The sequence below is a fragment of the Schistocerca serialis genome, chromosome 1 (assembly GCF_023864345.2).
Source record: "Schistocerca serialis cubense isolate TAMUIC-IGC-003099 chromosome 1, iqSchSeri2.2, whole genome shotgun sequence".
NCBI lineage: Eukaryota > Metazoa > Arthropoda > Insecta > Orthoptera > Acrididae > Schistocerca > Schistocerca serialis.
Window position 1 is genome coordinate 561020699 of NC_064638.1, and position 15603 is coordinate 561036301.

The window sequence follows — 15603 nt, forward strand, 5'->3', positions numbered from 1 at the left end:
TCTACTTGATCCTCTGCTGCCTTCACTACTTCATCCCTCAGAGCTACCCATTCTTCTTCTACTGTATTTCTTTCCCCCATTCCCGTCAATTGTTCCCTTATGCTCTCCCTTTAACTCTGTACAACCTCTGGTTTAGTCAGTTTATCCAGGTCCCATCTCCTTAAATTCCCCCCTTTTTGCAGTTTCTTCAGTTTTAATCTACAGGTCATAAACAATAGATTGTGGTCAGAGTCCACATCTTCCCCCGGAAATGTCTTACAATTTAAAACCTGGTTCCTAAATCTCTGCCTTACCATTATATAATCTATCTGATACCTTCTAGTATCTCCAGGATTCTTCCATGTATACAACCTTCTTTTATGATTCTTAAACCAAGTGTTTGTCCTACTCTCGAATTCCAGTCACCCATGACTATTAAATTTTCGTCTCCCTTCGCTACCTGAATAATTTCTTTTATCTCATCATACATTTCATCAATTTCTTCGTCATCTGCAGAGCTAGTTGGCATATAAACTTTTACTACTGTGGTAGGCATGGGCTTCGTATCTATCTTGGCCACAATAATGTGTTCACTATGCTGTTTGTAGTAGCTTACCCGGACTCCAATTTTTTTATTCATTATTAAACCTACTCCTGCATTACCCCTATTTGATTTTGTATTTATAACCCTGTATTCACCTGATCAAAAGTATTGTTCCTCCTGCCACCGAACTTCACTAATTCCCACTATATCTTGCTTTAACCTATTCATTTCCCGTTTTAAATTTTCTAACCTACCTGCCCGATTAAGGGATCTGACATTCCACGCTTCGATTCATAGAACGCCAGTTTTCTTTCTCCTGATAATGACGTCCTCTTGAGTAGTCCCCGCCCAGAGATCCGAATGGGGGACTATTTTACTTCCAGAATATTTTACCCAAGAGGACGCCATCATCATTTAACCATACAGTAAAGCTGCATGCCCTCGGGAAAAATTACGGCTGTAGTTTCCCCTTGCTTTCAGCCATTCGCAGTACCAGCACAGCAAGACCGTTTTGGTTAGTGTTAAAGGCCAGATCAGTCAATCATCCAGACTGTTGCTCCTGCAACTACTGAAAAAGCTGCTGCCCCTCTTCAGAAACCACAGTTGTCTGGCCTCTCAACAGATACCTCTCCGTTGTCGTTGCACCTATGGTACGGCCATCTGTATCGCAAGCCTCCCCACCAACAACAAGGTCCATGGTTCATGGAGGGGAAATTGGTGGTAAAGATGTTATTTGTGCCATATATGGTTGCAATAATTACCGGCAACAAAGTGATCGAAAATCTTTCTACAGATTCCCGAGAAATAAAGAAATGTTAAGTATTAATGTAAATTTGAGGTTAGTGTCTTTCAGTGAGTTAGTTGCATTTCTTATAATTGAGAAGGCTATTATTTCTAACTTGGCTTTAGTTCTTTTTAGATGTAAACAGTGGGTAGGAGGGCAGATCTTGACAAAATATTTAGAAAAGAAGGGCCAGAGCATTTAAATAGGGGTCATGTAATGTGCTCCGATCATTTTGTAGATAAGGATTTTAGGAACAAGAATTTACTAAACCATGGGTAAGAAATGCTTGTAAAGCAATAAAATGGCTATATTTAATACCTGCCCAATGATTTGTTACATTACTGCTCTTACATATAACATTTTTTCTCCTCGTTTCAGTATTGTCCTGGCCCTGTTCCTTCAGTTTTGACTGATAGAAAGGAAAGTAATTTCAGACTAGGAGGAAGTGGAGCGACAATAATCAATTGCGGATATTCAAGCTGAACTGGACGATGGTGTCATCTCCAAAGTGAAAAATGGTGCGAAAAATGTTTCCCACTAATTTTAAAGTGCAGAATGTTACAGAAAAGAGTATCGAGACAGAGAGGAGTGATAACCTAACCTAACCTAGTGCTCCGGAATCCGAGTTGAGTATTTGAAAATGCAAAGCAATGAAGTGCAACACTGGTAAAAGCAACGTTTCTCATGATGTGGCAGGCAAGTATATCAACATACAGGAAATTATGAAAAATTGGAAACCTAATGGAAGAAGGTATACAGAACAAGAAAGGAGCTATGCTTTGGTTCTTCATTTCTGTTCATCGAAATTGTACAGGTTTTAGCAGGAATATTTTGTTTACCTACTCCAAGAACACTGAGGCGCAAGTTGCACAATTCAGAGATTAAGCCAGTAGCTTAGCGCTTGATTTGTTACGACAAAGCTGAAAAAATGAAACCAGAGGAAAAATATTGTGCCAGTAGTATTTGATGAAATGTTACTTAAGTCACTGCTGATCTACAGAGCACAAAATGACTTATTCAAAAGTTCTGAGGACACTGATGTAGAACATTTTGGTTCAGATTCAGAATAGTGCTCTAATATCTAAAACTGTAGTTTGTGATCAAGGTATAAATCATGTAAAAATGAGAAAACTCTTGGCAATTAAGCCATAAAATCCATTTATTGAAGTGAATGGAGAAACAGTAGTATTTTTTTCTGTGATGCTCTTCACTTACTCAAGTCACTGAGTAATAATCTCAAGAAATAGGACTTTCCGTGGAAAGGAAAAGTCTATCGTTGGACTCACATTGAAGAATTTTATAAGAAAGACTGAGTAGTTGTACCTAGACTTGCCCCCAAGCTCACAAAACTATGCATCACACTCCCTCCATTCTCACCACATGAGAATGTGTTTAGCAGTGAGAACACTAAGCCACTATGTTGCCTGTGGTATTCGAGTACATGTGAGATTTGGGTCTTTGCCACCCTCAGCTGCTGTTATAGCTGATTTCACTGAAATGTGTGACAGCCTATTTGACATTTTCAATTTATCAAAATGTAGCAATCTCAAACAGTATACAAAACCACTTTGCAGAGATTCTAAACATTTATAGACTCTGTTGGAAATTCAGGAAAATTTTTAAGTGGCTATTTGTTCTTAATAATGGAAAAATCCACAGTGGATTCAAGGTTGGATTGGTAATATCACTGCTCTAAAGTCCTTGTGGTCAGAATTAAATTAAAGGTTTAATTTTAAACTTGTTTTTACCAGAAGAGTGACACAGGATTGTATTGAAAATTTATTTGCCATAGGGGCAACAATGTTACCCTGGATGCATCAAAATTTCGCAGTGCTCTTAGGACAGTTATGATAAACAGCTTGTTATCCCCACAAACTGGTAACTGTGAATTCGATGTTGCAGCATTTCTTAGATCTGCAGATGAGGAACCTCACAGTTTGTGTGAATAGTAAGTCTATCTGTAATGTGGCCACTGATGGAGTTAAAGATGCCGTAGATGCTGCACAAAGAAACTGCAAATAATTATTTTATTTGTTGGGCCATAAGTAGAATTGAACACAATGAGTGTAAAATTGCTCTAACATCAACTGAACAAAATTATCATGGCCCAGACACCTATCATGAAACAAGCAAAATGTTTTTCCCAATGAATGTGTAGAATTCTTGCCTTCTACAATGTCTGGCATTTTCAGGAGTCATTTAGTAAATTTTTATTGGAATGCACTTGTGAAATTAGAAACAAATTGGTCCATAGACTGATGAGTCAATGTGCTGCTGTAGAGAGTGTTTGCAAAAATTGTTTTCTCTTAATGGTCAACAAATACCTTTCAGTGGTAATTACAGCATATGTAAATAAAATAAAAGACTCTTCTGTATCTCAGTCATCGAAAAATAATGTCAAAGTGCAGTCAATCATGCACGTGTGATGAGATAACTTTTGTAAGACGTCATTTGTAAGTAGTGATATAGTCTCACATTCCGTTCTCTGGCGAATAAAATTGTTTATTCCGTAACAAACATATTTCCTTTATGCCAAGAGTCCCAACTTATGATTCATTAAATGCCTTATTGTGCCCATTACTTTACTTATGAGAGCCAAATCCAACACATCTCATACTTCATTTCACGCATGTATTACGTGCTAGCAAGCGATCGAAATATAGTTATCATTTCGAGTCACTAGATGTCACCATTGTACGCTGTCTTGTGCGAAACTAATGCATTATTGCAAAAGTATCCGCTATTATATTTACAAGCTATTTGGTTATACTTAAATATCCTAATTTGATAACCTTGCATCAGTGGCAATGAAACAGACAGTGGATGCACTTACTTAACATGACCCTTTCCCATCACAGCAAAATGTATTTTGATTTCAGGTGCGCGTGTCAAATTAGCAGAAGACTCATTAAAGTTTTTATTTTATTAGAAAGCTTACAATCTTTGGGATTATTTAAGACCAAAATCAGGCTGCCGGCAGGTTGGAGAAATGTGATATAATCATTTTTCCACAACCTCACAATTTTTTTGAAATCAAACACTGACGTACATTAAGCTTTTCTAAAAATTTTCATTGTAGCTTTCCTGCTTCAATAATTGGATATCTGATAAGTATATGCCTTACTTAAATTCTGAAAAAAATTCCAGATCAAAAGCTTGATAAACACCAGAGTTATGGGCATTTATGTAAATAAGTACCATTTTGCATTGACATTCTTGCAGAGCCCAGTTATCAGAATATCACTACATTTAAAATCAATATAAAATAAAGTTGTAGTCCGACACCACAAAGATTTTGCAGAAGGTCCTATGCTATAAGTAAAAGCAAATGTGCAAACTTCTGTGAAAATCTGAGATAGGTTACAAATAATTTAATTATTTTGTATTTTACCATGGAATTGTAGTATATTCCTACCGTCATTACTTAAAGCTGGTTCTTGAAGCTCTGATAGTAAAATTTCTCTTGATAGTCCATCTTCAACAGTCTGCTAGTTCAGTTTCTTCAGCATCACTGTAACTCTCTCCCACATGTCAAACAAACCAGTGACTATTCATACTGTCCTCCTCTGTAAACGTTCATATCCCCCATTAGTCCTATCTGGCACAGGTCCCAGACATTTGTGCAATATTCTATAACTGGTTGCCTAAGTGATTGTAAGCAATCTCCCTTGTAGATTGATTGCACTTCCCCAGTATTCCACGAATAAATCAAAGTTTACCATTTGTCTTACCTACAACTGAGCCTCTATGATCATTCAATTTAATATCACTACAGACTGTTACACCCAGGTATTTGAGTTGGCCAATTCCAACCGTGACCCACTAATATTATGGTCATAGTGTGATGTTTTTTTCGGTTTGTGAAGTGCACAATTTTACATTTCTTGATGTTTAAAGCAAGTTTCCAATCTCAGCACCACTTTGATATCTTATCAAGATTTGACAGTATTTATGCATCTTCTATCAGATAGTACTTCATTACACACAAATGCATCATCTGCAAGAAGTCTGAGGTTACTATTAATATTGTCCACAAGATCAATAATGTACAACATGAATACTAAGGATCCCAACACACTTTCCTGGGACACACCCAAAGTTTATTTTACATTTGATGATGACTCTCCATCCAAGATAACATGCTATGTCCTCTCCATCAAAAAATCCTCGATCCAGTAACAAATTTCACTTGGTACCCCATATGAAAGAACTTTTGACAAAAAACGTAAGTGTGGTACTGACGCAAATGCTTCCCAATATCAAGAAATACTGCATCTACCTGACTACCTCGATCCACAGCTTTCAGTATGTCATGTGAGAAAAGTGTGAGTAATGTTTCACATGACCGATGTTTTTAGAAAAAATGCTGGCTGACAGGGAAGAGCTCACTCTGTTCAAGGCACCTCATTATGTTTCAGCTCAGAATATGTTCGAAGATTCTACAACAAACTGATGTCAAGGATATTTGACAGTAGTTTTGTGGATTACTTCTACTACCTTTCCTGTAGATGTGTGTGACTTGTGCTTTTTTCCAAGAACTGGGCACAGCTTTTTGTTTAAGGGATCTATGATAGATTATAGTTACAAGATGGGCTAACTCAGCCACAAATTCAGTATAGACTCTGACAGGATCCCACTGGGCCCTGGGGCTTTGCTCAAATTTTAACAATTTCAGCTGTTTCTCAACAACACTGAATTCAATAATCTTTTCAGTGGTTCAAGGATTCAATAGTGGCAATTTTCCTGGGTTTTTCTTTATAAAAGAACATTTGAAAATAGAGTTAATCATTTCATCTTTTGCTTTGCTACCCTCCATTTCAGTTCCTGTCTCATTCGCTAGGCACAGGACTAACTTTCGTGCCACTGATAGCCTGTCATGTGATCAGAATTTCTTTGGGTTTTGTGAAAGATCATTCAACAATAGTCTGCTAATGCAGTCACTCAAGTCTGCACGCATTGCTCTCTTGACAGCCTAACGTGTTTCATTCAGTAGCTCTATAGTCCTATGGTTTGTTTAGTGGTCTCTGTTTCTCTAGAAGTTTCTTTATGGTGACTGTATACTATGGAGGGTCCCTCCCATTAGGAACTATTCTACTGGGTACATATCTACCCAGTGCATTGTCAACTATTCTTTTACACTTGAGCCATAGTTCCTCTACATGCTCCTGCCCTGTGCCGAAAGTTTCAAGTTCCTAATTGAGATATGACACCTTTGTGGTGTACTATTTTACGTAACTGACAAGAATCTACAAAATGTAACAACATAAGTGCATCAATACACAATGTTTACATTTACATTGAATGTAAACAAGTTACAATTGCAAATTTCTGCAAACTGTGTCTTCTCTTCAATATAGAACACAGTACAGATGGCAAGATAAAAATATTACATACTGACTATCTCCTATTGTATTATGACGATCACTGGCAATGGAAACAGAAGCAGCAGCAGCTATGCAACTATCACATACAAAACGAATGTTTTTTCCTAGTTTCAATTTTTTATAAATCATTTATTTTCTTCAAGAATTGGTTAACATATTGCAGAGGGGAAAAACTTTCCTCACAGTCAAATGAACATTAACTTCGGCTGACTGTGGAAAGTCTGTAGCAGAAATAATACCTTCATAATGAACTACTACATGTGCTGCCACTCAAGAATTAATCTGATACATTGTGTATGTGTACCATATATTATCACATGCTGACCCACATCCATCCTCCAACGTGATACCTCATATGCTCAGCCATAATTTACAAAGGACTGGATTTAGGACTTTTTAGAAGGAAATAGCAACAGACACATCTAACACTTATGTACTGTAAGCAAAAGGGTATAGCCACATTCTTTCAAATCAAACCTGTATCAGCTCTGTTTGTGTTAGATAAATATCAGCATACTATCAAACTGTAGAATAGAATGCATTACCGTTTACAATATAAAACTTAATCCCAAGCAGACTAAACTTTAAAATAACAAGATGATTTTTGCAAATTACTCAACACTAAAGAAATTTTTGACGGTAGTTTATTACAGAGTTAGTGTATCATAACTGAAAAGAACTATACATATTCTCATTGGTTTTCCAGCCATATTTTTTTATTCGTACTAGAAAACATTTTACACACTCTGCTTCATCCTTTAAAGAAACAGAGCACCAGGTTTTCACTGTTTACTATGAAACATTTCTCCAAACTACATGGAATTGCACTTGAGATTCATGCTTGACAAAGTTAAATAAATGTACCAATATATGCATTTAAATTCACACTTCACTTCATAACTTCATAGTGTAGAACAGGAAATTGAAGTAGGCCAACTCCATGGCCACTTTTTGTGTGCACCAACAAGCTGGATATATGCCAAGTGTTACATGGCAATTAACATTTATCTATGCTAATAAATGTGAATTTCTTCTTTAGTATAATTCCTACATTGCTTCAAGTAGCATACTTCCCACTTTTTGTTAAGGGCAAAAATAGATCCTTTCCCCCTCCACCAGGACAGTAAAACGTAGCCAAGCCTTGGCCCAGCTGAAGAGCTGGGTTGCCTGGCTCAGTTCTATTGCCTCACAATCAGGTGTTTATTAATAGCTCACATACTACTACAACTTTCTCCATATTAAAAGCCCAATGTATTATACCCCAATGAAAATTTAAAAAATGTTTATCTGATTTATAAGACATTCATATAAGTTGTATGAGCCCAATAACTCCTCTAGGTTATGAATATCAGTAGGTATGATCTCTCTCAATGAAGTAACTTAATATATGAAGAGTTGAATCGAAACATATACGAATCATGTTCACACTAAGGAATATTATTCTTGGAATTAAGCCCTATGAAGCAATCAAAGCAAAGGAAACTCTCCATAGCAGACTCATTTCAAATTGAGCTATCTCAATGGTAATTAATAATGACCAACAAGACCAGAAAAGTGAGGCATCTTAAGAGTAACAAAAATCAGTGTTACTGTGGTTCCAGAAATGTTTAATTTCGTAGAAACATTTATTACATTAAATTGCACAGACAAATTTCAGGACAATCTTTCATATCAAATTTTATGAAATGGCATTATAAAATAGTTATTTTGAATGGTTTTCTTCCTACAGTTCACGAAATTGTGAGCGAGAAGAAAGAGCAACGAAGAAGATTATTTCGGGATTACTAAATCTTCCCTTCAAAGGAAATTCCCATAATAAAAGTTTTGCTAATCAACTGAACACATGGGAAATGTTTATGATCCCGTACTCGCATAACTGGGCGAAGTATATAAGCCGAAAAGTAACTATGTCGCGATGGCGTCAGTAGTAATATAAAGGAAACATACAAGGTAGAAACCACACAGGCGACAACAGCTGCAACAATTTGAGGAATTCCGAATGCATTAAATATCGTTTGGCGTGTCAATAAAACACAGGTTCACTTAGAAAACATTCAGCTGCTGCAAATACAAAAGCAATGTGGTGACGCTGAGGGGTCATTAAACTACCCCGGCATCTAAGGCAGTAATCAATCTGGTACAGAGAAAACTCTTTTCCCAGATGAAGCTGGTCTACTTTGTCAATTACATACTATTACGTACTGAACAAAACAGAGAAGTAGGCTAAGGCACGTGTCGAAATTCTATCAAGTTCAAGGTATTTTTAGCAAGCCAACATAATGTGCTTGTCTCTCGCACATGTAAAACAATGCCGGTGGACATGCTGCGTGCTCTGCTCTGACGCGCAGCATATCTGCTGATAGCTCTCGTAACGCATAGTAGTATTGCTGCAAGTTTTTAAATGTTGTTGAGATGTACTAGCATCTGTCACCACTGATTAAAGCGAAATTCCGTTCATTAAATCGCACCATACTCGCTGATACCAGATGGCACAGTCTCACCTTTTTTTCTTCTTTTCTCCTTCCGCTTCCTTGGTTGCACATCCCCTGACATTATTAACTGCTACTAACGCAATTGTTTCACTAGGGCTGAAACACTGTTCCAACAATCCTCACTTCGTCATTTCTTTCGCTTTTGGCGTTCGCCGAGCATGTAGCCAAAGATTACTATTTATAGAGCAAGGATAGTTGTACGAATAGTAAACTGCATTTTCATGAACACTTCGACTGATATCAATTGGTGCTCTTTAATATTAAATACAGGAATGTGCATCAATTTCAGAATCCATTTAAATTGGTCTGTTTACATAAAATTGAGATTTGAATTTGCTATCAAATTTTTTTTTTTTTTTGCAAAAATTGGATTTATCGCAAGTAACTTTCTTTCTGCAATGCTATTTCTTCCAATTTTGTAATCAGTTAGAGCTTTTACAGTAATTAGTATTCACTTAAACCTACAAACAACGTTTTCATGATCGGGAAACGGAAGAAAGACTTAAAACAAAGATCATCTATGCACGGACAGCAGGAGTCAGGTTGTAGGGGGATAATGTTGTGTTTATATTTCCATTGTGTGACAAGATAATGTGTGGGGTGGATGCAACAGGTGAAATGAGAGTATTTCGCATGGGGATGTTTATTCACGAATTTGACTGATTAGTGTCATGGGAATTTGTACGCGGAGATATTTTCTACTGACAATATGCATTTTACAATTGGTGAGTGAAAGTATGTAATAAACGTAGCTCTGTTAAGTGGTAAATACATGTTGAGTAATTAATAAAATATTGCTAGAGCCGTATGTCTGCTAAAGTAATTGCAAGATAACACACAGCTATTAGAAAAGCTTGTGGCTATATAGTTTGTTGACCGTAACATTTTGATAAAGTGTCTTGTCCCTTTTTGACGTTATGACTCATCTAATACCTATTAAAACACTTGTTTGTGTTATGATTATGCGTCCTTTGTACAGAGTTTTTCTGCTTCATATTTCTAATGTTTTATTTCTTAACTATTATGCTAGGTGAAATTAATAGTAGTCTGTCCTTTTCCTTCGAGCTAAATTATGAGCACCCAAAATTTCCAGTTTTTATTTCTCCTGTGGTTCAAATCAATACAATCGCTTGCACATTTGATATGATATTTCAGTACAACGTACACATACAAGTAAAATGCAGTATACGTAACAAACAGTAGTTCTGTATTTGGTACATGAAACGATAGGCTAAACGAAAATATGTCAGCTTTACTTAGAAAGCTAACACATAAGAAGACCACAGCTGTGTAATCGGCAACCATGTGCAGTGAGAAAGAACATATGTCAAGAGAAATACAATTTTGTCTCCAGAAATGCAACAACAGAATAGAAGCTGAGGTTTCGTAGTTGTTGTTATAGTTTGTATGTATCTTTGCTTGGACATTTTACTGACTGCATGCCTTCTGGATGGCGATTGTTTATTCTTATTTACATACATTTAACTTTCTATGCATTCTGTAGTTTGGTGGTGTTTATGATTTTTATTTGCATTTTGTTTTTTTTATGTCATAGGGCTCATAATCCAGATCTTTTATAGATTCCAAGTGTTCTAGGTTAGAACATGCTTACTGTTATATAAATGCACAGCAGTTTGGATGTTCTAGTCTGTTTTCCATATATTCCTTTCCTTGTCAATTCTGCAAAGCAGCACCCATTTAAAAAAAATAAAATCACATAATTTTTAGTATTATTCTGTAACTCTATATATTAAATGCTTCACTTTCCTTCTTTCCCATTTTCGCACATTTCGCGATTCACTTCCACATAATGTTTTGCTGCAGATGTACATTCTTACTAAGAATTTGCTTCCTCAAATTAAGACATCTGTTTTGTTGAGGAATGGCCTCTAGAATGTAGGGTGCATACAATGTTGGTGGAATGTAAAGCAAGTGGTTCCAGGGCTAGGAAATAAAATGGAAGAATGGAGAGATTATGAAAAAATGTGTGTAGGTATGAATGATGAAAGTTAGAAGAATAAAGACTATACCCCTGAAATCTGCCCGGGTGAAAAGTACTAGAATATGTTTGGAGAATGAATAGGACTTGAATAAAGGCATATACTAATTGCTTGCTACAAGCATCTCCACTTTGAGTGCAAGTTTCCTGTGAGCCCCTATGGAGATGTCCACATAAAGAAATATCAATATCAGTTTCATTGTCCATTTTCAGTAAATGTTAAACATGCCAACGCCGTCTCCCTGCTTTGACCCACGACAACATTAAAATAAATCACTCATTGAAATCTAGCTTTTGTTAAATATTTGCCACATTCTCTTGGCACACCTTTTCTGTTTGCAACCAAGTTGTAATCTTCTAAATGAGTCTGTTTGTTCATGCTTTTGTAGCCATCAAATCACTGTTATCCAAAGGACGGTGGTACATGGATTTTCTTAGCTTCATAAGATAGCCTAATAATTCTTTGGCACCAGTGGCCAGCCTTCTGAAAAGCTAATGTCTACAAATAGAAACTGGTTGTTATAGTATCTTCGATAATGCTAGCCAGTCACCAAACAAACATTATAAGTGAAAACACTAAAAATAGTGAATAATAATCTGGGCTCATTGTACATTTGGTCACAACTCGATTCTGCAATATATTTGTGCAAATCAAAATATTTGATACTTCCTCTCCATTTAGTTTACTGGCAAATAAATCTTAGTCTATGTCTACATGCAGTGGACAGTCATGTTTGTTGAATGTGTTGTGGTCTTGGTGGTCGTAATTTTGCCTCTAAACAATGTAGTCAGCATCACTAGCATAGTAGGCTTAGGTTTTAATTAACCCGAGTTTCTCCTGGCATATACAATGTTCAAAATACTTATGGGAATGCGGCCAGGTGATGTCATAGACAACTGCCTATATTGAATAGGTGACCACCCTGTCATTTTCAAGACAAAACTGCGAACTTGTGTAAGTTGCTTAAAGGAAGGTTTTAACATATTATATAGTTTTCTCATTATCATAGATATTGTACTGTATTCCTTCTGTGAACAATACTATCCACTCTTCCAATTCTCATTAAGTAAGTGAAAATTATTTTCCATAAACTCACAGAAAAATTATATACTAGTCAGTCACCATCATCAGTTTCCACTCCAGAGCTTGGATGTGGTTCTCAGATACTCTCCACTTGTTTGTGCACTTACCATTCTACGCTGGGGCTATATCTCAGCTGTGATTTCTCTCCCTTCTATATCCTCGCCCATTTGGTCCAGCCATCTACTCCTTGGTCTTCCTACCAGTCATCCAGTAATCACTCTGGTATGTAGCCATTGTTTTGCTATCCTTCCCTCATCCAATTATTTGACTTAGGCAAACCATCTCAAATGGGCATATTTTTGCCAGGGATGTGTGAACTCTACCTTTTTTACCTTATTTTTCATTTCTTACCACATTCTTCCTACCTTCCTGGAGCATAGTTTGTAAGAACTCCATTTCTGCACTCGCGGTTTGTTGTCTACCTATTTGGTTGTTGTGCAGGTTTCTAGGCCATATGTTGTTATGGGGATAAATAATGACTGAAGGAGAGTCTGTGTTTTGATCTTAAGGGGACTAGTTTATTGCAGAGCAGATTCCAAACTCGAAATGATGCACGCAAGATATTTTTAGCAGTACACTGTTTCCAGCTGCGTATCTTCAAACTTTATTTTTCCTTTCTCATTCTGCCAGACAGTTGGCATTTCAACAGTTCTTGATCTAAATCTGTACTTATTCTGTGCAAACCACCGTGAGGTATATGGCAGGGGGTACGTCCCATTGTACCAGTTATTTTCTTCCTGTTCCATTCACATATGGAGTGAGGAAGAATTAATAACCTTTCTTGGGATGGTTTACATAGAGTTTAAAGAGTCTTCCAGTTCATTTCCTTCAGTGTCTCTGTGACAGTCTCCCACAGATTAAACAAACCTGTGAACATTCGTGCTGCCCTTCTCTGTATACGCTCAGTATCCCCTGTTAGTCCCATGCACTTGAGTAATATTCTAGGATGGGCCACAAGAGTGATTTGTAAGCAATCTCATTAGTAGCTGATTGTGCTTCCTCAGTATTCTACTAATAAACCAAACCTGCTTCACCCACAACTGAACCTATGTGATCGTTTCATTTCATATCCCTACAAGGTGTTAAACACAGGTATGTGTAAAGTGCAAAATATTACATCCCTGAATATTTAAAGGAAGTTGTCAATCTCTGCAACACTTTGAAATATTACCAAGATCTGATTGAATATTTATGCAGCTTCTTTCAGACTGTACTTCATGATAGATAACTGCATCATCTGCAAAATGCCTGATTTTTACTATTAATATTGTCTGCAAGTTCATTAATATACAACATAAACAGCAAGGGTCTCAGCACACTTCCCTGGGGCACACCCAAAGTTACTTCTAAACCTGATGACTCTCCGTCCAAGATAACATGGTGAGTCCTCCCTACCAAAAAGTCCTCAATCCAGTCGCACATTTCACTTGATTTTACTATTAACATTAACCTTGTCAGCAAGGTCATTAATGTAAAACATAAACAGCAAGGGTCCCAACACACTTCCTTCGGACTCACCCGAAGTTACTTCTACATCTGATGATCCTCCATCCAAGGTAACATGCTGCATCCTCCCTACCAAAAAGTCATAAATTCAGTCACAAATTTCACTAAATCCAGTCACAAATTTCACTTGATACCCCATACAATCCTACTTTTGATTATGTAAACCTTGGTGTGATACTTAGTCAAATGCTTTTTAGAAATTCAGAAGTACTGCATATACCTGACTGCTGTGATCCACGGCTTTCAGGGTGTCATGTGAGAAAAGTGAGAGCTGGGTTTCACATCATTTATGTTTCAAAAATCCATGCTGGTTGGCATGGAGGAGGTCATTCTGTTTGAGATACCTTATGTTTGAGCTGAGAATATTTTTAAGATTCTACAAGAAGTCAATGTCAAGGATAATGGATGCTAGTTTTGTGGATCTCTTTTTGTATCGCTTCTACTACCCTTCTTGTAGATAGGTGTGATCTGTGCTCTTTTCCAAGAACTGGGTATGGTTTTTTTGTTCGAGGGATCTATGATTGATTATAGTTAGAAAAGGGGCTAACTCACTGACAAATTCAGTAAAGACTGTAACAAGGCTTACATGGTCCTTGGAGCTGTGTTCAGTTTTAACAATTTCAGTTGTTTCTCAACACCACTGACACTGATACTTATTTCATTCATCTTTTCAGTGGTACAAGGATTAAATTGGGCCATTTCTCCTGGGATTTCCTTTGTAAAGGAACAGCATTGCAGCTTGTGCTTTGCTACCCTCAATTTCAGTTTCTGTCTCATTCACTAGGGACTGGACACTAACTTTGGTGCCACAAACTTGATTTAGTTATTGTTAATCTGTGCTCTTTGAGGTGCCCATTCCATATTTGTGAGTAACCACATTTAAAACTTCCTGCATTTATCTTTCTATTGATGATAATTTGTGGTTGTAGAACCATTGTTTCATGTTGTGAATTTATTACTTCAGCTCTTGTAAGCCACAAGCTGGTGTCTTTTAGGTGTGTAACATTATTTTTGATGAATAATAATAGGTATAAACTAATTATATTATGTTTACATTAAAAACGAAGTTCCTCTTGGCCAAAACTTTATGCTTGTGCTGTGTTATTGTTTCAGGTTTCAACAGTTGAACGTCAAGTTTTCGACTTCTTGGGTTACATGTGGGCACCAATTCTTGCAAATTTTTTTCATATAATATTTGTGATATTTGGATTTTTTGGTGCTTTTCAGTACAGATCAAAGTATCTTATAACGGTAAGTCACATTGTTTAATTTTTGCTTTCTGTCCACACACACACACACACACACACACACACACACACACACACACACACACACACACACACACACACACACACATTCTGCCGTTTTCTTAAATTAATTAGGAAAGACGTTGTAATGCTGCCTGTGGAAAGGACATTGCCGATTTTCTTCACCTCAGCTTTTACTCTTCTCTAATGACAACAGTGTTGACATTAAATTCTTATATTAATTACAACAGTGCAGGTTTAAATTGCTTTGTAGGCTTCAGATATTGAGATTTAGCTGGACGGTCATTATGGTGAACACCGCCACCAGAGAGAGAGATTCATCAGCTTGATGCAGATGGTTATTACTCCATGAAACGGTAACATGTGGCTACAGAACCTCATCTCTGGACATATGAGCATCTACAGTTTTGCTGTGACATCTACTAAAGGTGTTGAGAACAGCACATCTGTTCAGCATACCACTTTCCGAAAGCAGGATACTATCACAAGCATACTGTACTGTTTCCACAATGTGTCTGTTATTATAGTAAACACTACTTTTCTTCCAGTTGCCACCCTATCTC

General features: G+C 36.9%; 2 protein-coding genes across 10 annotated transcripts in view; one reads left to right on the top strand and one right to left on the bottom strand.

Moving 5' to 3' along the window:
• LOC126475502 (uncharacterized protein DDB_G0283697-like) overlaps positions 1-9352 on the bottom strand; it is a 222904-nt gene extending 213552 nt beyond the window's left edge. For all 8 annotated transcript variants that reach the window (XM_050103420.1, XM_050103464.1, XM_050103429.1 and 5 more), the window contains exon 1: positions 9193-9352. In XM_050103420.1, the coding sequence (XP_049959377.1) occupies positions 9193-9244 (52 nt within the window). In that variant the 5' untranslated portion in view covers positions 9245-9352. The remainder of the gene's footprint in view (positions 1-9192) is intronic.
• Positions 9353-9705: 353 nt separating this feature from the next.
• The window catches only part of LOC126475544 (uncharacterized), a 93885-nt gene continuing 87987 nt past the window's right edge, over positions 9706-15603 (top strand). For both annotated transcript variants that reach the window (XM_050103474.1, XM_050103475.1), the window contains exons 1-2: positions 9706-9908; positions 14886-15023. In XM_050103474.1, the coding sequence (XP_049959431.1) occupies positions 9855-9908; positions 14886-15023 (192 nt within the window). In that variant the 5' untranslated portion in view covers positions 9706-9854. The remainder of the gene's footprint in view (positions 9909-14885; positions 15024-15603) is intronic.